Raw genomic sequence first — 24,778 nt, 5'->3', positions numbered from 1 at the left:
GTGTAAAACACAGGCACAAATCAACACTAACCTGTTGGGGCAGTTTCTTCAATTGCTGCCACATCCTGAAAGACTTCCAGTCCATAAATCTTACATTAGTTTGCCCTGTGTCCATCCTTCCCTTTATTCTAAATGTGATGACTGTACAGAAAGTGCTTTATCTCATCATTGTGTCCCTATGCATGTTTTTGTGCCATAGATGTGGTGGTGACAGAGCTTTTGAGTGTGCAGAAAGCACAGTTACAGAGAGCTCAGAGCCCAGAGGGGTCCGGGAAAAGGCTATGAGGGGAGGAGAGAAACGGTGGTGAGCACCACTCTCTATCCTTCCTACCCTTTTTGGAAAACAGTCGTGTTTGGCAATGACCACTTCTGAGCTTTAAGCCATTCAGGCACAATAAACAGAAATCCGATGTTTTCCAGAGTAAGAACACACTTTGCCTTCATAGATCACCACATGAGAGAAAGGAGGTCAGAAATGCTGAGGCTGGGGGCTATGGCCCTGTCACCTGCAGTCATGCTTCTGCCAGCTCCTTTGTGGCTTGTCACTGACAAACTCTCCGTGAAACAAAGCCTGAGATGATGCTAGGAATGACATCATTTGTTGCTGCTCAGGTCTGCGGTCAAAACCAGGCATGCTGTAGTGCTGCTCTACATGTGCATCATGAACAATGGAAAGGAGAGAGCTCTTACTCCTTGTGTTACATGTTTATGATTCAATGTATATATGAAATAAAAGCCACATTAACTCCCTTGACTGCTGAATATGCCTCAGGGCATTTGTCCTCTGCAGTCTTTGGCCATCTGTATGCAAACTATATGCTGCTACTTACGAGCAATGTGCGCTGGCAGACAAGAAAGCCAGCCACATCCTGGGCTGCATCAAAAGAAGCATGGCCAGCAGGTCAAGGGAGGTGATTCTGCCCCTCTGCTCCTCTCTGGTGACACCCCACCTGGAGTACTGTGTCCAGCTTTGGAGTCCTCAACACAGGAAAGACATGGACGTGTTGGAACAGGTCCAGCAGAGGGCCACAAAGATGATCAGAGGGATGGAGCACCTCTCCTACAAAGACAGGCTGAGAGAGCTGGGGTTGTTCAGCCTGGAGAAGAGGAGGCTCCGGGGAGACCTTATTGCAGCTCTTCAGTACTTAAAGGGGGCTTATAAGAAATATGGGGAGAGACTTTTTAGTAGGGCCTGTTGCGACAGGACAAGGGTTAATGATTCTAAACTAAAAGAGAGTAGATGTAGACTTGGTATAAGGAAGAAATTTTGCAGTGAAGGTGGTGAAACACTGGTGAACAAGTTGCCCAGAGAGGTGGTAGATGCCCCATCACTGGAAACATTCAAGGTCAGGTTGGATGGGGCTCTGAGCAACCTGATCTAATTGAAGATGTCCTGCTTACTGCCAAGGGATTGGACTAGATAACTTTTAAAGGTTATTATGACTCTTGTCATAATAAGGTTATGTCTGACTTCAGACAACATACAGAAACCACAATTACAGTAACTCTACAGTTTGCACAAACCTCTGTTTGATGCACTGGCACACATTTGACAAAGCTGTGGCTCTGGAAACTGGTCTGCATTGTTAAATTCCCAGCACACCACCTAGAGACCCTTCTGGTTCTTCTTTTCTCTGATCTTTATCAGCTGTGCAGCCCAACAGCAAAACAGATGAGCATGTCCTCAGAGGAGCAAAGTACAGATCTTTGTACAGTGCTTTCCACGTCCTGTAAAAACTCATCAGAGATTGTTTTTCAGTTGTAGGGTTTTAAGTAACTTTTTTATTTGATCTGCGTGTATGACTGCCACAATTACAGCACCTCTGTCCACTTGAGTAAAAACTGTTGATCACCAACCTTTGACTGCAGCTTGTTAGCCAATTCCCTAACTATCTCAGAGACCACCCATCCAATCTGTATCTTGCCTGGGCTGCATCAAAAGAAGCGTGGTCAGCAGGGTGAGGGAGGTGATTCTGCCCCTCTACTCTGCTCTGGTGAGGCCCCACCTGAAGTACTGCATCCAGCTCTGGAGCCCTGAGCACAGGAAGGACACAGACCTGTTAGTATGGGTCCAGAGAAGGGCCACAAAGATGATCAGAGGGCTGGAGCACCTCTCCTATGCGGACAAGCTGAGAGAGTTGTGGTTGTTCAGCCTGGAGAAGAAAGGCTCCAATGAGACCTTATAACAGCCTTCTAATAACTGAAGGGGGCCTAGAGGCGAGATGGGGAGGAACTCTTTATCAGGAAGTGTAGTGATAGGATGAGGGGTAATGGTTTTAAACTGAAAGAGGGGAGATTGAGATGAGATATCAGGAAGAAATTCTTTACTGTGAGGGTGGTGAGGCACTGGAACAGGTTGCCCAGAGAAGCTATGTATGCCCCATCCCTGGAGGTGTTCAAGACCAGGCTGGATGGGGCTTTGAGCAACCTGGTCTAGTGGGAGGTGTCCCTGCCCATGGCAGGGGGCTTGGAACTTGATGATCTTTAAGATCTCTTCCAACCCAAATGATTCCATGATTCTATGATTCTACACCTAACATAAGATCCCCCTTGGTGATGATCCCTCTAATCTTGACCCAAAGACATTCATTCAATAGAACTGGCACAGTCTCCAGAGTTCTCCTCTATACACTCAAATTTTTCTTTTATGTAAAGTGCAACTCCACCTCCTCTTCTTCCTTTTCTATCTCTCTAAAAGAGTTTATAGCCATCCATTGAGGTTTTTCCCGCTATGTGAGTTTTCCCACCAAGTTTCTGTAATTCCTATGACATCTCTCAGATGGCACAGAGCTCTAGTTCCTCCTGCCTGTTGTCCAGATTACATCCATTGGTACACATGCACTTGAGGTGGCTGACTTTAGGGTTCTTGCCTTTGGAAAGGGTTGGGGAGCATTCCTTATGGCTCTGGTAGGTGTGCTTATCCACCCTGTTGCTTGTGGATATACAGGTGTCAGCTGCGGACCCTACCCCCAAGTTCAATAGTTTAAGTAATGATTCACTAAGTCAAAGCCAAGCTATTCAGCTTTTAGCAAAGCTTCCTGCTTAAACTTCCGTTTGTGGTCTTACAAACTTGGTGGGAGGTTCATAATCTCTTTTCCCTCTCACATAGCCCTGTGGAGCCCCAGAGCCCAGAGGGCTTTGCAGGTGGAAAAGCCCTGCCCTGGGAGCCGGTATTTGCAGAAGACCTTAGGCACTAATTTTAGTGGTAGTCAGACTTTTTAAAGATAATCCAGCCCTTGGAAAATGAGCTTGTCTGACATTTTGCCACAAGCCTCTACATGGGATCTATTCTGAGCAGTTCTGAGGGTTCAGTTGAAGGTTTAGTTTTGTGCAAGCACCCTTGAAGGATTATGTGGCTCCATATGTTTTCTGAAGCACTTGTCTGTCTGGTAATATAGAAGAGTTCCAAAGTCCTAAAAGCAGTTTGTTGTAAGTAGTACAAAAAGCCACAGGACATGTTTTATGGCATCTTTAGATATTAATAAATCATCAAAGGTTGAAATTAAGATATCAAATACCGTCAGTTCAAATGCTTTAATTTATGTTCTGTCTTACTTCTCATGCAAACAAAATGCTAATTTGCATCTCATACACTCCTTGTAAAATTGATCTCTTACATCCTTTTTAAAGGTGCTAAATGAAACAGACCTTGTTGCCAGTGAGATAAAGGAAAATGAACATGTTCGTTTTGTTTGGGGGGAGTAGTGAGACAGGAACTGGCACAATCATCCAAGCCCCAACTTCTTCTAGTCAAATACCCCATTTCTGACACATAGCACCACCACTTGCTTCAGAAGAAAATGCACAGGAAACCTACCCCCACCACGGCATTCCCTTCTCAGGACAATAATGAGAGATTATCTGGAGCCCTGAAGCTAATTTTTTAATATTTTATCCTAAGTAACATTTAGAGAAGTTTCTAAACTGAGTCAATATTAACAATATTGACACTTACCTAGGTATTTTCTGCTAATGCAGATGCAAAAAAAAACCCCAACTTACTAAGGCCCACAGTCATGTACAGCATCAAAGTGAGAGTTTCACCATCAGGCTGTGCAGCTGATCTTGCTTACTGCTGGACGTCAGCGATGCTGCCAGGATGGTCACCTCAGTTCCCTGTACAGGCACTGGGGAAAAACAAACACTTGCAAAAGATTTTGCTTCCTGCAGTGCCCTGGGATGAGAACTCTGCCCTCACCATGTCTATTTATTCTCATGGACTGCAAAAGAAGCGAGGATGATTTGTCAAGCAGCACAAGTCTGCATTGATAACACCCACGTGTGGACAGATAGGTCTGTCACTCAAGTTGCTGGATGAGTGTGTACTGAAACTACTGTTCCAGCAGTACACTGTAGAGGGTGAATAATTACTAAATTTCTGCCATTTCCAGAACACAAAGTGCCTTCTTATTCTGGCCCAGAAACACAGTCCCCACTTCTTTCTTCTGAGAAACTACTTTGGTTTTCAATAATAGGCTGCTCATTTGCTGGTGATATTTCCCAGAATAACAACGCCAAGCATTGTACCAATTTCTCATCAGAGGCAAGAAACCCTGCAAAAGAAAGCAGCTGTTACTGGCTGTTGCTCAGTCAGCTGTGTCCTAAACAATTATTTTTCCTGGGCTCTACCGCTAAAAATAAAAAACTTTGAGGAAACAGTATGCATTGAAAATATAAAAGCCCATTTGCCAAGACTGCCATTTGTCCACTGAAGTGTGAAATAAAATAATATTTCCCTGGATGAGTTCTTTTTTCAAATTCATCTGTTACAAACTGAACATATATACTAATTTCCTGGCTTTCTGGAATGAATTTGCACTATGCCTCTGTGCTATTCTCCTCTGACACAGAAAGAGGGAAAGGGGACCACCTTACCTGAGTCACCTACAGTGCTCCATGGTGGGATGGAGACTCTTCCTGGGGACTGTGATTACTGTCCCTACACCCAGCAGCACTGGTGGCCACTGCAGGCTGTGAAGGTGGTAAAACCATTCCACGAATACCAGGCCCAGTTTTCCTGCCAAAGGAGCAGACTTTGGGATTAGAGGTGGCACATCATGCTTTCACTGAGGATGCCACCAGGTGCATGGGGTTTTTTCTGGGATTGGTAATAGCTCATAGGGAACGTGATCAAAGTGTCTCCCTTTACCAGATGCAGTCAAGCATCCTACAACAGGACCCTTCATTTTTCTCTCCTTTCACCAGCTCACTTTTATGGTCTTCCTATCTCACCTGCTTATAACAAGAGGCATCAAGGAAGGCAGATTCTGCCTCCTACCCTGACACATGGACCAGGCCATACCAAGGTCTCAACAACTTAAATTATAACCATCAAAGTGTCTTCGGAGGGAAAACAATGCTCTGTTTCACACCAGACAGGATCTTATGTTTAAACAGAAATGTAACTGTTTCCATACAAAACAGAAAACATTTCCAGTTGATAAGAAAGAATGTGATTTTTTAATTTCTTTTTTTTTTCATTTTGGTTTGGCGCCTGAACTGTAAATCAGTTATTTTCACATCTCTCATCTGAGCTCTTGTGTTTAGCTCAGCCACTGAATGCTAACAGAACAACATACACTATCCAGTTCTGCTTAGCCCAGCCACAAAATATCTCCCAGTAATGTCTCATCTAAAGAACATATTTAGCTTCTGCTAAACAACCATAAGCCCAAATGTAAAACAAGGAAGTCCTTTAAGATAGCTGTCTACTGGTTCAGGGTTTGTTAATGAATGATGCCACTGCAGAACTGGCAGCCGCTTAATGGTTTCTGAAGGTCACATCAGGCACCCTATCAGTATCTCTTTGTGATTGCATTATTAGCTTTAAGAACAAAATTTAAGAACAAATTTCAGCTTTAAGAACAAAAAGCCAAATGCCAGTTCAGTAATATTGGAAACAACAAGTGCAAAAGAGTAGGCCTTTCATCCCATTCAGTCAACACCCACATTTTTAGGCTTTTATATCTCTGTTTGAAACATCATGTATTCTGGGTATCACGTTAGGTTTGTTCCTTACCTTCCCCCTCTCTCCCCCATGTTTTAAAGGTCACGGACTTGATAAATCCAGAACCTCCTGACAAATAATTTTATGTGTTCAACTGACATAAGGTTTGAGTCATCTGGACCCATTCCCTCCTGCCTCAGCTAGTCTATTGAACACCAATCACACGACAGTGACTTTGCACTTTGTTTGCTTTGATCCAATTATCTAGTACAAAGCTCCGGTGACTATTGTCGGGGCTGACAACACTCTGCTGTCTAAGCAATGAAGCCACTGGGGCTCGTAGCACGAATCTAACTGTTTCCTGTTCTCTGACACCAGATGCAGTAAATTACATTTACTCCCAGATCCCTGAACTCCCAACCCTCTATTCACGAACAGCAGAGCCAGTTCCTGGGCGGGACGGAGCAAGCAGAGTAGCTGGTAAGTCTCAAGGAGCAAAGTATTATAATACCAGTCCAGTAGCCATGAACTTTTTTTGTTATATTACCTTAATGAGTCTGGTGTCCTGATATCATTTAAATGCCAGGAAATGCTGCTTGGTATGTATCTTGTAAATAAGTCAAGGCTTTTTGAGGAGCAATGAGCACTCTCAAAACAATGTAGTTGAACTACATAAAAGTAGTATAGGAAACACGTCCAATTTTTTTTACGTGGAAACATTCAGTTCTTTCCATCTCTGCTGATACGAATACATGGTATTTAGGCCAAGGTTTTGCCTCCTCCGTTGTACCCATGCAACTTGCATTAAGATGAATGAGTCAGACAGGCACTCACAAGACACCATACGTGCTTCAAACTTTTATTGTAATTTTATACTTATTTATATATCATTCTTTCTTCTTGGGGAAAATTTGGGGAGAATTACAGTATGTTTTGTGCTTGGAGTCATATAGAGAATTTTCTAACACTTATTTTTCAGATTGAGTATGTGTCTTAAGTGTAACAATGTAATTGTTAAAAGCTGTATGTTTTTCTTATTTTCAAGATCCTTCTTTTCTAAAAAATGTATTCCCTATCTTAAGACCAAATTGCTGGTGGCTACTTAAAAGGTGTCCCCAGAAGTGGGAATGAAAGGTAGCTTATTTGAAGAATGGGTTAACAAACATAGCCAAGAAACGTCTGCAGCTAAGACACTTCACCCAGCTACGGGATATGTCATTTTATTCAGAGGTGCTGTTGCAAGCCATTCCAAAAGCTTCACTTCCACCAGCGCTTACCCTGATCTGTCTTAAAAACAAGATTTTCCTTCTGTGTGTTTTGTGGCATTTTGTCAACACCAAGAATGCAACAACTTATTTCATTCTTCAAAGGACACAGAAGCCTTGTTCGTGTAGTCTTTATAGGAGTGTCATGTGTGTGCAATAGCTTAAAGAAAAGGCACCAGCATACGTGCTCAAAGTAGACTGTAAGCGTCCATCATAAAACAAGCTCAAAGTCTATTAAGACTTTTATTTTAATGAGCAGCCTCTGAATCTGCGTAACAGGCAGAAGCCTGATCCTTTCGTCTGCACGTTGGTATCTTGCTGCCATGAGGCACCGCATCATGTTACGCTGTAATTAAAGCTCGTGCAGAAAACTTGTGCTTGTGAATACAGGCTGTCATCTTCATGTACCGCTTTCAGTTTCCGCTCTATTGTCAGTTAGTTTTGCGTTGTATTAATAGAGCACATTTTGCAGTAAGTAAGCTCTGGTTAAATAAAGACGTTTTAGAAGTCAACATGAGTTCAATTTTCAGCTACTTTGACAAGCTGGGCTGCTAGGTTTTCCTGCGGAGAATGAATATTGTGTATACAGGCAGATAAGGCAGATTTTGCTATTCACTTCTCCCGCAGCAATGCATTTCACTAGTGAACAGCTTTTTAAGAAACTCACATATATTTATGCATTTAGTTGAGTCATCCCTTGGGCAGGTCATAAACACCATGTTAGGTCAATATCTTAAAAATACTGCTGCTGACATCACAGTAGAAGAAATGAAAAGAAAATGTTGACAGTGGCAAATGCTTAAGCAAATTAACCAAATATAAAATACACAAAGACCATACCTGTTAACTTTCTAGATCAGATCACCCAAAAGGACAGGGTCTTCCAAGCAGTGCTAGAACTTGTTACCCAAAGCATTCCTAATAAGTAGAATGTTGTTACTTGTCAGTACTCCATACCATAGATAAAAAGTTGTATATTGCAACTCTTCTTAAATATGGCCAGGTCCACATGATTTAACTTTCAGATTTTCCCCATCTGTTTCTGAATTCGGGCCCATAATACAAGCCTTCTTCTAATGCACACTACTGAATGAATGAAATTCATTCATCTAAATGGGGAGGGTCTGGCAGATTGCATGCTCTTCAGCACTAAAAATATATGCAATAGCATGGTACTCAACTAAGTCACAGGACATATCAGCAGCCTTTATTGAAAAGCCATGTCCCAGATAATATTATTTTTCAAAGAGGAGAAGCACGGGAGCTCCAGGGGAGCTCAGGATGCTGCTTCTCACCAAGAAGGTAGCAGGCAGCCAGTAGGTGGGCTGGCAGTGCCCTCTCTACAGGCCTGTGGTGCTTAGGACAAATCAGGAACTTCTGTTCATCAGAGGTGATTTTTCTGGATGTGCTGTTGCTCCCCCATAGTTCAGCTTTGCTTCAGTTCTGCTGTCTGCCGCCCAAAAACCTGCCAGTGTGTCAGTTTTAGCATCTGCACCACGGGCTAGCCAACCGCTGCTTTTGCCTCTGTAGTATCTGCCTGAGCAGCCCTGGAGAGGTAAAGTGATGTTCAGAGTCCACTCACCCAAGGCCCAGAGGACAAGCTAATAAACAAAATTCCTCTTCCTTTCCCACTCCCCTCACCCCTGCCCAAGAAACTGCACCTAGAAGGGAGCAAATTCCAGAGTGTTAATGGTGGCACCTGCATCTTTTTGCTTCATTACCCCTATAAGTTAGATTAAAGGCTTCAGGGCAGAATTACTTGCAGGAGACTTGAAAGACACTTGCCCACCAGCTCCTGGGCTGGGACAGTCCCAGCAAGACCCTGCTCTCTGAGCTGCACCATGATGCAGTCTGCCACAGCTCCTTGGAGCAACCTCCTCTAGGACTTCACTGCTACTGGCCTTGGGGCAACAGTGTCTTTCTTTATTTCCAGCCTAAATCTCCCCTGTTTCAGCCTATGTCAGCTGCCCCTCAGCCTCCTATGGCACACCATGGAGCAGAGCCCAGCTCTCACCCCTGCAGCATCCTCCTGGGTGCTGTGGCTGCTGTGGGATGGCCAGGCATGAAAACTCCAGCACAGGGAAGGAGATCAGAAAGCTGATATCCCTTCTTCCTGGTGAAAATGGGCATCCTATGCTCAGGGTGGTGACAGCTGTGGACACAGCTAGTCGATAAACCTCTTTTACTGTAGTAAAACACACAGTCCTTAAAGATATTCCCCTAGCTTGCAATGGGCAAGGTGAGACCCCTGCTCTTGCAGGCTGCTCCAGCCTCCAGCAACCCTTTACTCTCAGAAGCAGCAATACTCCTTCACCCACTGGCACCTCCATCCTCCAGAGTTTGTCTGGCATTGCACTTGGCCTAAACAGCCCTTCCAGGGATGATCAAGGTCAGAGCAGACACACAAAGCATGTAGATGGCCAGACCCCCATTTTGGCTGGGCTGCCTACCAGACCGCGCTCCCAGGGCCAGAGGAGGTGGCCTTGCAGGGACCAGCATGCACCCACTCAGCAATACATGGATTTTCTGTCTAGAGCTACAGTGGGGGTCAGGATGCACGTCATGATAAACTTCTATTGCTAATGAAATATTTTGCTTTAAAAATACAGAAAAAAAAATCCTACTGTGTGTGAATAATAAGACTGAGGGACTATATCAAAGCAAGAATAATTTTTTTATATTCCTGATTTTTTTAAATACAAGCATATCAAGCTACTGTGGGGTTTGGGGAAGGATATTCTTTACTCACTTGAAAATAAGTCAGGGAAAAAAAACTAACACATCAGTTTGTGGTGTGCCCAGTTAAGAGAAATCACAGTTATACCATTGAGGTTCATCGGTGGAAAAGGTCACCATAAGTTTCACAAATGCTTATCACTGCCTGTGGTCATTCATAAATAAGTGTCTGTGGATGTCTGTCCAGGAGCCAAAATGTCTTCATCTGCATACAAGGAATGCTTAAACAGATGACGACTTTGCACAGTTTTCTTTGAAAAGCTGTCTAGTGAGATGCCATCGTATCTCAAGCTGGGTGTTAGAGGGGTGTTGACTGCCTGTCTATTCCTACTGTGTGGTCTCTACAATTTTCATCTTGTTACTGCGTCCTTCTGCTAGAAAAGCTTCTTTGCTATTCTAAAGCAGCATCCCTTACACGCATGTCTTTACCTGTTGTTTCATGACACTTTGAAAATCAGTTCATTATTACTTTTTTCTTCAACTTTGGCAACAGTGCTTAAAATAAACAAGGGAGCACTTCTTGGCTATTTTGTACATTCTCTTAACCTGCAAGCAGAGGTCACTGTCAATGCCTTGGTGTGGAAGCTGAGTGATCTGCCCTGCCACATATCTGTGGGAGAAACTATCCCATTCCTATGGGATTTTGTTTTCCCATCTGTAGAACAGGGGTAAACAATGTTTCTTCACCTCTCTAAAATGTTTTGAATGCTACAGATGGAAGAGTTAAGCAAGAATGAGCATTGGTAATAAAACAGTCTAGGTGTTACTTGCAGCAAACAAAACTTGTTGCCAGATAACTGGCAGTTTGTTGGCAGAGAAGGAAAAGAGACTAAGGAGATTCCTGAAGATGAGTTTCTCTCTGGATTTTTAAGGCAAGTTCAGATTGGAAAGGCTGAGGGCAACCTGCATGCTGTCACCTCCCTTTGTCTAAATTACACCTAACCCAAGTCCTCTTGGCGCTCCTAATTGATCAGAGACAGCTCCAGGCAGTGTGAGCTGGAAGGCTAGGTCCTGTTTTCTCAGGTATGCCTAGCCCCCAGCTGCATAAAAAGCCGTAGTGTAATAACTATCTCTGTCCACAGCGTTGCGTCCCACCTCTTAACGTAGAACGCTTGGCCCTGTAGAAGCAGGCGGTAGGAAAAGGGACACAGTAGTTTTCTTTGTCTGTTTGGCAATTAACCATTCACTGGCTTTTTTTGTTGTAACATGCACTTCCTCTCTTGTTTTCATTCAAGCTTTGTGCACCATGGAAATAAATGTGGAGAAAGACAAACAGACAGGAGAGACCAAGATTGTCTCTGCTTCACCTATTGGCCCAGATGAGGCCCATCAAAGAGGATTCAAAGTCTATGATGATGGTACCAAGGTAGTCTATGAGGTTCACTCTGGTGGCACAGTAGTAGAAAATGGAGTACATAAATTAAGCTCAAAGGACGTAGATGAACTTATGCAAAAAGCTGGACAATCAAGTGTAAAAGGAGGGTATGAAACAATGACTGTGTCAGAGAGAAATGCGATAGCCGATGGAAACCTTAGCCATATGAAGGAGCAAATGCTCTTCAAGGAGGCAAAGCTGGAAATGGTACACAAACCCAGTAAAGGGCGTGCTGTGATCCCTCAGCCCCAAGACAAACCCTGCGGTGGCGAAGCCCTGGAGGCCAGTGCAGATCAGCCAGTGACAATGATATTTATGGGCTACCAGAACATCGATGACGAAGAGGAGACGAAGAAAGTGCTGGGCTATGACGAGACCATCAAGGCAGAGCTGGTCCTCATCGACGAAGACGACGAGAAGTCGTTGCGGGAGAAGACGGTGACGGATGTCTCCACCATGGATGGGAATGCCGCTGAGCTGGTCTCTGGCAGGCCCCTGTCGGACACGACAGAGCCCTCCTCTCCCGAGGGGAAGGAAGAGAGCCTGCCCTTGGAAGCTGCCCCAGGTACACAAAAGAAAAAGCGCTGTCAATGCTGTATTGTCATGTGAACACCTCCTCCTTCCCCGCTCCGGGCAGCTCCTGCTCCACCACTTACCTAGACCTCACTGTACTTCTAGCTGCAATACTGTGAACTGGAAGTGAATGCCTCCATTGCCTTGCAGTTGGGTTGCTTTGCTTTCTAGTTCTTCAGGAAGAGGAACGCATGGTTATTTTCCCATCAGACGTACTATTTGGGGTTTGGGGAGGGGTTGGGGGGGTTTTTTGCTTCTTTTTTTCTGTTGGGTTTTCTTTTTCTTAATATTGCAGAGTGAGAGATAAATGGGAAATGGAACAAATGTTTTCATATTTATTTGATTTTTATATATATTATATATATAATGAAAACACTTTTTACATTTTTTCTTTGGATATCTGGCAGGCTTGATCAGATTCCTAGGATTTTGTGGGAGTCTGAGTTTCACAGCAGACAGATATGAGAGCCTTAAAAAAATGTTGCTTCTCTTTTTTAAGAAAAAACACATTTAAACATTATTTTATAGATCCTAATTTTTATTTCTTGAGAGAAGGCTTAGATCATTTTACTGTTTTGATTTCCTAAAACTCAGACAAGTCTTTCCCAAAAAGTTCACGTAGTTTTGTTTATAGCAACTTGCCAGTTTAGTTTGCGGTGTCAGAAAAACCCATTAGCCATTTCTGCTTATTGGTGGTACCAAAAGTGGACCTTAATTATTCTTTCTAGAAAATGTATGAATGATGATTTTGCCTTATATAAATCTTCCAGATTACAGTATTGTATGTATACTTCATCTCCCCAAATTACAATTGAAATTAACTTGACATGAAAAAGATGCAGTTGTCACACCAACTGAAATGGAGTCACTGACCTAATTACTTGCCTTTCAGTAACTCTGCCAATGTTTATACATGAAGTTTTCCTGCTGAACTCCAGTAGATGAGAGATATTGCTCTCTATTTCCTTAGAATATAAATTAACTTCTCTCACAGTCTAACCCTGTTCCTGCTAGATTCAGTGACGAAATTCTCAGTGCTGAGAATGGGGGCAGGGCCAGAGTTTAATTCTGTAATTTTTAGAGAAGTGTAATTTCTCATAGCGTGTACCTCCAGTGCACCTACAAAATGACAGGTGATGGGTCTGATCCTGCCCTGCTTACCCAGGTAAAACTCCCATGGAGGCCCACCAGAGTTTTGTTGGAGTGGCTGTTTCAGGAGAAGATCCTACAGCCGCAAGGCTAACATTTTCAAAAACTGCTGGTGGTTTTGGATGCTTCATTTTTGGGTGTGGGACACTTCAAAGAGGCCTGATTTCCAGGAAATTTTTCTTCATCTGTCTTCTGAAAATCAGACCTGTTAAAAACAACTCAAGCTGAAAATGTAAAAAGGTAAAGGCATCCAAAGTCAGTAGATGTTTCTTTGTTTCTTGGTCCTTTGATTCTTCTAACTACAATGAAAAAGCAGCCAGCTTTTTCATGGTGAGGTATTATGAGCCTGATTCTTGTCTCACACTGGTTTTGTTTAAGTGTAGCTTCACTCACTCTAGTGGAGTTAGTCTGGATTTATAACTACAGAAGTGAGATTAAAAATCAGGATTTCTGTTTTCTGATAGTGTTAAAAAGTACTGAAGATTATTTTGAAGTGTCTTTAAAACTATCAGACTTTAAAAATCAGTAACAGCAACTGAAAAACAAAATAAAAAAGTAAAAAAAAAAAAAAAGAGAAAGAAAGAAAACAACAAAAAGCCTCTTTTCAGTCTGAGGTGGTTTCTATGATATTTCTGTTCTTTCTTGGATGGTGCTTTTACTGCATTAATTGTTAGTTCAGAGCATCTGATTAAACAGAGTTCTTGCTCTGTACTCTTTTCTTTCTGTGCCAGTAAAAAAACGACATTTGTTCATGGTGGTGGTGATACGAGGCACACTGAAAACACACACACACACAAAAAAATGCAAAAGAGAGTTCCTGCATTAGGTCACTTAGCTGTCAGTATGGAGCTGGTCAATGTAAGTTCTCACCACTGCCCAGGTGAGAGTCAGGAAAAAAAAGCAAGCAGAGAGTAGAAAAAGGCAGCCACATCCGTATGACACCTGCAGAAATTTTGCTGGCCTCCATATCTGCTGCAGTGGCTGGATTCAGTAGAGTTCCACACGCTCCCTTCGCCTCCCCTGGAGGCTTTTGGATGGGAGAAGGACCAAACGCACCCACAGAAGCTCTGCACATCATCCCTTGACTCAGGCTTAGGTGGTTAAGTTTTATCAAAGAGGGCAACGGCCACGGAGCCCCGCGTTGCGACAATAGATCTGGTGGCTGTTTGTTGAAAACTAGCAACCTGTGTTGTGGGTTTTTTTTGGTTGGGTTATGTGGTTTTTTTCTTTTTTCCCAGAAATGCTAAGCATTTACAAATCTCAACATCTCTTAAAATGAGACCCTGAGTTTCCAACCCCAGGGTGGCCTGGCGAGGCTGTCCCCAGGCACGTTTAGGACCCCAAAGCACTGCAATGCAAGGGGTGAAGCCCTTTCCATTTCACCCCTATCCTGTGAGTGCTGTGGGAGCCAGGCGCGCTTTGCAATATTTCTCTCACTCTGGGGCCTGTTCACCTCGCTACTAACGCTCCAAAACAAATCTTCCAGCCATCTCCTCCTGGCCTTGCCAGTCATCTCGTTGCTCACCACCCCTTTCCTGTCCAGGTGTGATGCCGCCTTCATGGCCACCCTGGCCTCCCAGTGTCTTCCCAGCCCGGTCTTTGTTCCCTTGCCGCTCCTCTCCCCTATGGACATTTTTTTCCCAAAGCCGTCTTCTCGGGAAATTTGGGGTGTTGTCTTTACCCTAACCCATTCTGTCCATGCATCTCTTCAGCCACGTGCTCCCCTGTCAGATGTCCTTCTGGTTCAGTACAGACTCAGCATTTTGGGGATGACTCCCTCAGCGGCCAGCTTTGGGAGATGCTTGCTGAGGCTGAGACCAGAACGTGTCTGAGACCACTGCACCATCTGAGGCACAATGTGGCAGGGAGATGGTGGCACGCAAGAGTCCAGAAGTGGCCCTTTAGTGGTTAGAAGTAGAGCACAAGCCTTAAACCTTAAACCTGCCAAATACCTACTGCTCAGTACTTGTAGCTAACATTGAGTGCCTAGGAAGGCCAGTGTTTTTTATGTGTTCATATGAACTCCACAGTTAATGGGCCCCAGAAGATCCAGGAAAGCTGAAGGTTTGTCTGCATAGGGTTTGTCTTCACGGGTCAAAGGCAGTTCCACGTCTGAGGTCAGGAAAAACATGAAACAGGAGCAAGTCGGTCTGAACTCAGAAGGCTTTAGCTATGTTGGCTGAAACACGTTTACCCCAATCATCCTCCTCCACAAGGGCAGCAGCCGTGCCTGCTCATCGCCGTGTGCTTTTAGCCATTAGCCTGCAGCCAAGGAACATGGGAATTCAAATGCGTTGGCCTAGGCTGATGAATGTAAACTGGTTTTCCTGGGCTGCTTTGGGCTTCAAAGGGGTCGGGTTTTTCCCCTCGCCCCCAGATAGGAGGCTGCCAGTGGAAATTCATGCACAATCAGACGTGAAGGAAGAGGTCTGCTCTATGGTCAAGCAGAGAGACATTTTTGTAAGGATCATCATGGGAGGGGTTTTTTTTCATTGTTTTAAGCAAACTCCCTATCTGTTTAACTTATGCCATCACATGTATATTTTCAATTTCAGCATGAGGGGATACAAAAAAGTAGAGTCAGAAACTGGTTCAGTGAAAGCATTTTGCCACAACAAACTGCTCGCCTTAACTTTTGTAAGAAAAACAAAAAAAAGACCTCTTTTCAGTGTATCTTTTCCTAGACTGGGAAAAAGTAACCTATGAAACTTTTTTATATTTTGTATTTTCTAAGTTTCTATGAACCCACTTTCCATGTTGTCCCTTGTTTGCATTCAGGGACTGTTTCTTTTGCAAACCACTGCATTTTACTTCCATTCTTTTTTTTTTAACAGAAGAAAAATACAAATCAAAAAAACACAGCATTATGATTAGTGGCTAGGCAATCTCTTTCAATTACAAGTATATCAATACAGAAAGAAAAGAATTACAGGGTTGTTTTCTTTTTTTAATTTCCCGTGGCTGATGTACTGTATGGTATATGTTTACAGAACTCCTCTGGTCTGCCTTTGTGATGTTATCTAAATGAATGACAAAGTAGGTATGATGTGCCATTGACAGTTTGCCTTAGCACTCTTGGGTTTCCTTCTCCTTTTTGTATCTTTTTTTTTCCTTATTTTTTTTCCAAAAAGTGCAGGCTGTATTCCAAAGCTGTATAAACACAACATTATCTTTCAATCCCCAGCAAGAGAAGTGTGCACAAGCCCTTCTCCGTGAAGCGTACCTCTACCGGTGCAATAGAAGACCTCAGCCCTGCAAACAAAAACGCATATGCCTAATTCTGCTGTGAGCAGACCTATTTCAGTCAACAGGACTACTCACAGGAGGAATGTGTGTAGGTGTCTGCAAGATCAGGGCATGAATGATTAACACAGGATGTAGTTTGGGTGTTATTTGTGAACCTGTACCTATTTTATGCACTGCTGAGTTTGGCCGGGGTGGTGTAATCCTAGAAGCTAACTCTGAGCATTTTTACTTCTGCTGAGAAAAATACAAAACGAAATGGTGCTTAGCATCTGGTGGTATCAGGTCCCAAGTCAGCATTGCTACCAAAGCAGTGGTATTCATGAGCAAATATTAAGTGGGACTTCCCTGACAGCTAATATATTAGTCCCCTGCTGTTCTACCGAAGTTCACTACTGATTAAAATTATAGAGATACAACAAATTAATCAGAGCAGAAAGATAGCATACAGTGTTGCTAGAGAATTAAAAGGTGTTCTACCTTTTGATTTGGTTGACATCCAAATGGCATACTTGGAAAGCAAGTGGGGATATAATAGAAAACGTAATATTTTACATTTGTGTATTTTTTTAAGGAATAAATATTTTTGTAATGAGATACAAACCCTAAATGGGAATTGAGTTTCTCAATATCATCCTACCCATGACATTGAGCCTTTAAACTTTTTCATATGTTTATGACAATGCCCAGCTTCTTGGGATCTTTTGTAGACCTAACCACAATTTTCCCCAGGAAGCAGGATCACAAGTTTTTAAACAGTAATGTTAGAAGAGTAGAATCCAATATACCTGCTATGAACACAGCTAAATAAATATTCCACAGAAAAAGGTGGACCTATGCTTTCTACAGCTAGACAAACTTCTTTATCTAGAAAGCCAACATGGTAGGCAATAGCTACCTACATTCAGTAGAGAGGTATGGCTGAATAGGAGAACTATATGTTTTTTCACTTTGTCATACTTTATACAACATGAGATTTTAAAATGCAAGAGATGGTGCCACTGGAAAGAGTAGAACAAAATCATTTAGACAAAGTAGAGGATTTTCCCACAGGCTGAGACGTGGTGTCTTTATTTTTTCTAAACTCATTCAGTTTTGACCAGTTCTCTCTGTCTATTAGAAATTTTAGGATTTGCTCAGATTATGTTTCATGAGCCTTCTGGGCTGCAAGAGTAAACTTTAGTTCTGAGCTTAATCAGAGGTCGCAGGCTATGACAATATCCAACAAAAATGGACTGTAATTTTTCTATGTAAAAGAGTAAGTTGTATAAGATGGCTGAATTTATTAAGTTTAGAATATAAATGGATTGTCACCTAGTCCAAAGACAATATAAATCCAACTTGTAATATAAATATAATAATAATTTAGCTTGTAAATAGTGACAAGGGTGCATGAAGTTCTAAAAAATGTCCCACTTGTATTTAAAATCAAAGCATTATAAAACTGAGCCTTTTTCCTCATGGGTTCAAAGAGTCTTGCAAAATCTATAGCTTTTTTCCTGTGGTGGTTCCACGTAGCAGATTAAGAATAGGCCACTTTTCTTAAGGGCAAACCTGTGGAGAATTCTGAGCCCTTTCCTCCAGTTTGCAAAAGCTTCTCTTATTTTGAGGGGGTTTGCTGTTATTGTATTGCAAAGCTTTCCTGCAATTGTTTCCCAAGTTCTTCTCAAGAAGGACTTCGGGTTTTCTTTTAATAATTAACCTATTTTAGAAATTGGGAAAAAACCACACCCCAAAAAAAAAGCCTGACTCCAACCTTAATTAATTTTTTACAATTAGCTAAGTAATTCAAGACCACCAGTTTGGGCATATTTGTACATTTTCAATTAGCACTGGTATGTTCGTGATTCATATCTGAATTTAGACCCTGCATATCTATTCAGTAGGTCTGTAAGACCTAAAGATTTGCCCATGAGCATAAAATTAAGTACCCAAGCAACCCTTTTAAGTTTAATGGGATGACCCAGATAAGTGAAATTTAAGCACATGCACAAATGCTTATAGGGTCTGGTCTTTAAACAATATGCTACAAGCAAGGCTTATGCTGCTTTAACTGTGTCTTCTCATTCCTTTAATTAGATAGATTTTTAAATGGTGTTGTGAAACTGGTGCACTTTTTCTGCAGAGAGGGGTTTAGAGCATGGTCTCCTTGCTGACTGTGTTTGAAAGCAGACAAACACCCCCTGGGAACTCTCGAAACTCCCAGTGCCTGGATAGGGTGGGGGTGAATTTCACACCTGCACAAAAACACAACATAAAAGAGGCAGTGTGAGGTTTTCTTCCAAATTTTTCCCTCTGCACGCCTCTGCTCCAGACTCTGTCTGTCTCTGAACTTGCTCTCATTCTGGACACCATTGATCAGTTGCTCCTTTTTTTCCCCCTCTCTCTGCTTCCCATTTTGTGGTCTCTGATGGGCAAAGATAGGGGGAAGAAAAGAGAGACTGGAGTTGCAAACCTCACCTCAGGCCTGTTGGCATGAGTCCCAAGTCAAAAGCAGTGACAGTATCCTGTCCTCAGCATTTGGACATCTTCCTGCATTTTCCTAGATTCCAGGGGCAAATTTGATACCAGAGGAGCACTCTTCCTATCTATTCATCTGGCATCCCATAGGTTGCCCAAACAGTGGGTTACACTAAAATCTTACTGTCCCTTTTCCCATTCCTGTGGGAGCACACTAAGCCTCCCAAGTCAGTGTGAGCTAGATATGCCCAAGTGCATAAAATATCAGCGTTCAGATGCCACTTACAGGAGCAGAAGGCAAGCCACCCCCTAATTGTCAGGTTGCTACCAGCAGGGTAAAGGAGCCAGGAGAAAATGTGAACTTCCCCACAGACTGATCCAGCATGCAGAGGCATTCTCAGTAAAATTAGCTGCCAAAAAGCTACTGGTGTTCCTCCAAGTTAATGTGTTGGTCAGAAAGTTGCAATCTCAAAAATAAAGAAGGTTTTGTTGCAACCATATAAAGTCCCAATTGAAGGCTGCACTTAACCTCCACTAATCTTAAGCACTTGCTTGAAGTGTAACACATACTTAAGAACTGTGCTGGTTAGGGATAGCCTTGAGGATATGTTAAAATCGGCCAGTATCTATGATTAAGGTGCTTTACTGATGATGGGCTCAAATTTTTTCCCTGTTATTTTGCAAGTATGGATGAAGGTGCTGCTTAGCGGCAGATACGAGAGAGAAATCCATTTGAAAGCTTTTTGCTTTTCCAGTGGCCACTGCATCTGAGGGCAGCAAAGGTAGTCAAGCAAGAGCAGGTCAGGACAAAGGCAAAGAACACATTTCTGAAGGCTTCCTGCCTCTCCCGACTACGTTTGCTCCATAGATGAATGACTCTTTATCGGGGTTCAAGAAAATGTTGTGTAAAATGCAGCTTTTATGGTGAATGTAGGTTGTGGTTGAGATTTTTTTTAAGCTTTAGTCTCCCACTTTCTTTGTGAGCTAATGTAAATAAAATCCCATTTTGTTGGGGAAAAACTGCTGTGCTAACACTGGATTAGAATTGCTGGGGATAGCTGCTGTACTTTGTAACCTGAAGTGTACTTTTTGACTGTTATGTTTTTTTCTTCAGATTAAAAAAATGAGTACAAAAAAAAAAAAAGGAAAAATAAAAAACCAAGAACACTGCCAGCAACAGCCATGCTGTAACTGTGGCTTCTCTCTTTTTTTTTTCTCTGTACAGTATTACTAGTAATAAATCTGCCTTTTCACTGCGCCTACTTCTGTGTCTTTTTACTGTGTTTCTCTCTAACTACCACTCTTCAAGATGCTCTGTGATCTCAAGGATGTACCACACTGGAGCTGCCTTTCTCACTAAAAGAATTAAAGTACTAACTCCACAGTTGTTTTTTTTTTGTCCTTTCCTCCACTGCTGTGCCCTTCTGCTCTGACTGTTATTTTTATTAGATGCTTCAACACATATTAACTCATTGTTAATTGTCTCATTTCTCTTTTCCCTTTCCTTCTTATGTGATACTTTGCCAAGCGTATTGCGGACCCTGTTACTCTAGGATCCCATGGCATCCTTTAGTATTTGCAGAAGATAAAGGATTGGTTTTGGTCAGCAAGGCAGTATGTCCCAGGTCAACTTATTTCCTAACTAAGGGAAGTATTTCATATGTCATATAGAATTCCCCAGAAATAATCACTAAAGAATTTAAGGACTGCCAAAATAAACGGTGTGCAATTTTCTTCCAGGGCTCATCACAGAGTGTCCTCTGTATTTCAGGACTGGAAGAAGCTTGACATAGTCTGACTTGTAGGGAAAAAAAAAAAAAAAAGAAAAAAAGAAAAAAAGAAAAAACCCTTGCGTAGTTTTTTCCCAAGCTGTTGTATGTACCTGAGCTTAGAACAGTGACAGGATGGGTAATGTAGCCAGGCATCCTAAGCCTCCTTCACAGAAATTTAAAAATTCAGCTTAAACTCAGCCATTTAAGAAACTCACCACAAATTGCCCATTGCTACGTAAGTACCTTGCCTCAGCTCCTTTCACCCAGTAGCCATGCAGATGAATGTATATGCACACACACACACATATGTGTCTGAGTCTTTGTAACATGGTATGTTTTAGCGTCACAGAAGGGAAAATGGCCATGTTCCCTGCTTTGCTGCTTCATAAATTAGTCCTGAGACTTTTGCTGTAGGTGGGTCTTCAAGTTGTTTTTTTTCCTACTTGTGCTTGAGTGACAGAAAGTCAATGTTGTCTGTCCTAGAAGACTCTGTGAAAGACTGGAGAACTGGTATGTTTCTGTCACCAAAGGACAAGAATTGATTCAGCTGAGAGAAGTGATCATAAATATTTAAAAGTCTTTGATTTGCAAAGACCTTCCTAATTCAGAAGGTGTGTTAACATGGCAAAAGGAAGAACCATGACCCTGAGTTAGCAGAAGTGTCTGTGTGAAGACCATGAAATAACAAGAGCATTATCATGTGCAACTAATTTAGTGCTTGGACACTTGAACACATCAGGTACATATTCCATTTGTTGGTTTATACCATGGCTTGCGACATCCTCTTATTTTCATTCCACCTAATTTAATTTTATATCCATGAAAAGTTTTTCAGATAAAAACTCCTCCACTACACAAAACTGAGTCATCCAAGAAAACACCAAAAGCAGACTAGACAATTTTGATACTGCTGTTGTTCTGAAAACTAAAGTTTCAGAAAGAAAATATTTCCATGCACTTCCTTTTTTCAAATCTCTAGGAAAAAAGTGGGGTTTTTTTCTGTTTTGTTTTTTTTTTCCACCCTAATAGCATGTAGGAAGAAAGAAAACACTTAACAGCTGGTGAGGTAGCATGGCACTCTCCTGAAACTCTTCAGGGGTTGTTCCCTAGAGGTAAGGGCATATTCAACATGTGGAAGGCCAGCTCTCTCAGGTTTTTGTTCTTTTTCCTTTATTTTAATAATTCTGCATCTGGTAGCAGAAGGAAGATAGGCACTTACTCTGAAAGTTAACACTCAAGGTGTTTCACTACTTTGTCTGGGGGTGGAAGTGGAATAGTTCATTTTCAAACAGCCTCCTACTTTCCTGCGGGACCCTCGCAACCTACCCTTGATACCTCAAAACTCATTCAAACCCAGCAACATTTCTTGCTTCACACTACGATATTTTTGAAGTTACAGGAAGAACCTTCTAAGGCTAATAACTGTAGGAATAATGAAAAAGGGACAAGAAATTAATAACAATTTTTGCTGTTCCGAGACTTCCATTTGCATTCCCCATCTGCTGCAAAAGGTCTGCTTAGATGTCCATTGCACTGTGCACAGTCACATATGAATCCTCTGTAACTGCTCATGGGGGGAACCCATGCTGGTCCCTGAACGAGTTTACAAACCCACAGAATATGGCACAACTGTGCAAAATGTCATCCACATTTACCTGTGATAGATAAACTACCCGCTTCTTTGTCACAAGTGTCTAGTTGACAGTGACCACCTTTTCAGATGAGACAAGGAAGGAGATACTTGCATAGGAGTACAGCTTGCTGTATCAGACTTGGAGGAGGGAAATTTCTAGAATATAACTCAAAAAAAAAATAGAGGGAATAATCAGCTGGCAGAGGGAAAGACTGGGTCACTCCAAATCAGAGGTAGGGAGGAGTTGTGTTGCTGCACAGACACTGGCCTGCAAACCTGCAACCTCGGTTGCCTCAGAAAGGGAATCGGATGCTGTCTTTTATATGCAGCAGTTCCTCCCAGTGTAAGAAAAAAGTTCACTGGACTCACTGAGCACTAACAAAGATGCTGGTCCACTTCCTGGGAAATGTAATTTCCAATTGCTGCTGCTCCATGCAGTTCAACATGTCCTCACAAAGTTCCTTCATCTCCAGATTTACACAGGTATGTAGAGGCAACATTATCCCTTTGATTTAGATGCAAAGCATAGGTACCTAAATACCTCTGTGGGTCCAAGTTTTTTCATCTAAGTTTTACGTCTGTAATTTAGGGTAATTATCACTACCCTGCCTCATGGGGCTGTGGTGATGCGCCTGTTAGTGTCTGTCACAAGACTGCAAGAATGTGGGGCATACTCTGGGTACAGAGCACCATAAATGTCTTCTGGCCCTTACAGTTTTGGGAGAGGTACTGCTTGTAACGGCACTGTCGAACCAGAAAAAATAGGCTATATTGCAATCAAAACTTGCCATTCACAATAGTCAGGCATTTGCTAGGAATGATGGGTTTGCCATGATTTAGGAAAAAAGGATGTATCAGTAGCATGTTTGGTTGCTTGTAGGTGGGAGAACAAAGGGAAAAGAACAAGTGGAGGGGGAAAAGGAGGCAAATGCAAAAATGGGTCACTTTCTCAGGCATGACAAACCAGTTCCTCTTCCTTTTTGAGTATTTCCATAGTGTGTGATGCATCACTGGCTATGGATTCCCTCAGGCTATAGATGAGTCTGCTCCAGCACTGGCAGCAATATGGTAGCTTTTGGGGGCAGGGGGGAGTTGGTTAAGCTAATTAACCCTGCAGAGAAAGAGCCTGTCTATTCACTTGACCATAGCCCCATGCTGAAATGACTGTACTGCTCTTTAAGCCAGTGTGGTTACCTCTAGACATCATTGTGTTGTGGTTTGTAAGCATCTTAACGGTTTAAAAGGAAGGATACTGTTTAATGCCAGCAGAAGGTCTTGACCGTTGTATTTCACTGGAGTGAAATATTTTCATTCAATTCATTCATTCAATTTAAATGAAATGTGATTACTTAATCCTAACAAACAGATTGTTGTGATGCTCAGTTTTGTTATGTGATAAGAGGTTTCTTCTTAACGTGCTGCATTAAGTGATAGAAGCATCTTTAACGCTGCACAAATAGGGGTTCATAGACAAATTGGCGTTGAGGTAGAATAAATGCTTCCTTCTGCCAAACAGCTTAGGGAAATTATATTATTAGGTATGGTTAAGTTACTAGGGAGGTAGGGTGAAGTGATCAAACTGTTAAATACCATGTCCAGTTGCACACTGAGAACAGGGCTGACATCTGGACATTCTCCACTGCTGCTATTTCAGTCTGGATTTTTTGTGACAGAAGCTGAAGGTCACCAGGGGGTTAGTAAATTGGGAGAGTTAACCAAGATAGATAGTTTCCACTTACACCAGCCTGGGAAGAACACAGCCCTTAACATGAGAGAAGTCATTCCCATTTTTGCTGCTACAACTTGTGTTGCAAATCTAGTGCTATTTCGGGTCCTTTTTGAATCTCCAGCTCATGGAGTCAAGGAATTTGGAGAGAGCCTTCACTATCATTTAAAAGAGACAAGAAGAGAAATAGCGCTTTCTGGGCTTCATGGCTGAGGAATAAACCTGGAAAATACTTGCTCTAGCTGCATGTACAAGTCCTGCAGAGCTGTGATGCTCTGGGTTCCCTTTGCTGTGGTATTTAAGAGACTACAGACACTATTCTTAAGCACTGTTGAATACAGTGAGGAAATGATAATAAGACATATGGAGAAGCTACTGAAAGATCACACACTGTTTATTTTCTTCACTTATTTTATACATCAGGATTTAGAATTCACAGAACTGAAAACACTGTGATTAGTTTGCTGATTTATCTTCACAATGTGCCAAACATTTGCCAAATATAAACAAACCCAGGACCTACCACAGAGGCTGTAACCTGCCTGTCTCCACTTTCTCTACTCATTACAACTCCTACAGAGGAAACATCAGGGCTGAAAGCTGTAGACAATGTTCAGAGTGTTTAAAAGCTATGACTGAAAGTGGAAATTAAAGGAAAGCAACCCTTTTCTCTCATCCAACATCAAGAAGGGTCCTCCTCTAATCCATAGACTAAGGGGGATTAAATGCCGTCTGATGTCAAAGGACGACTTTCACAGCCTAACAGCTGCAAATACCGCAAGCAGGGCCACCAAGCCCCTTAGAAAAAAATCCACATATGCTTTCAGGATCAGGACCTTACACCCTGAGCTAGCCCAGTGAGCTCAAAAGTGCTTGCATGGGAAGTCAGTCAGAGCAGA

General features: G+C 42.3%; 1 protein-coding gene across 5 annotated transcripts in view; it reads left to right on the top strand.

Moving 5' to 3' along the window:
• The window catches only part of PALM2AKAP2 (PALM2 and AKAP2 fusion), a 227,267-nt gene that overhangs the window by 69,542 nt on the left and 132,947 nt on the right, over positions 1 to 24,778 (top strand). For 2 of the 5 annotated variants that reach the window (XM_074166796.1, XM_074166794.1), the window contains exon 5: positions 6,326 to 6,427. The exons of 2 other annotated variants lie outside the window; for them this stretch is intronic. Coding sequence is in view for 1 of the 3 variants with exons in the window: in XM_074166792.1 (XP_074022893.1) it covers positions 11,195 to 11,888 (694 nt within the window). In the remaining 2 variants the exon portion in view is untranslated. Of the gene's footprint in view, positions 1 to 6,325; positions 6,428 to 11,183; positions 11,889 to 24,778 lie in introns of all 5 variants that reach the window. One more of the 5 variants, XM_074166792.1, reaches the window with a different exon arrangement.

The sequence above is a fragment of the Numenius arquata genome, chromosome Z (genome assembly GCF_964106895.1).
Source record: "Numenius arquata chromosome Z, bNumArq3.hap1.1, whole genome shotgun sequence".
NCBI classification, from domain to species: Eukaryota; Metazoa; Chordata; class Aves; order Charadriiformes; family Scolopacidae; genus Numenius; species Numenius arquata.
Note: the sequence above shows the minus strand (reverse complement) of the source record. Positions and strands in the feature narration are given on the sequence as shown.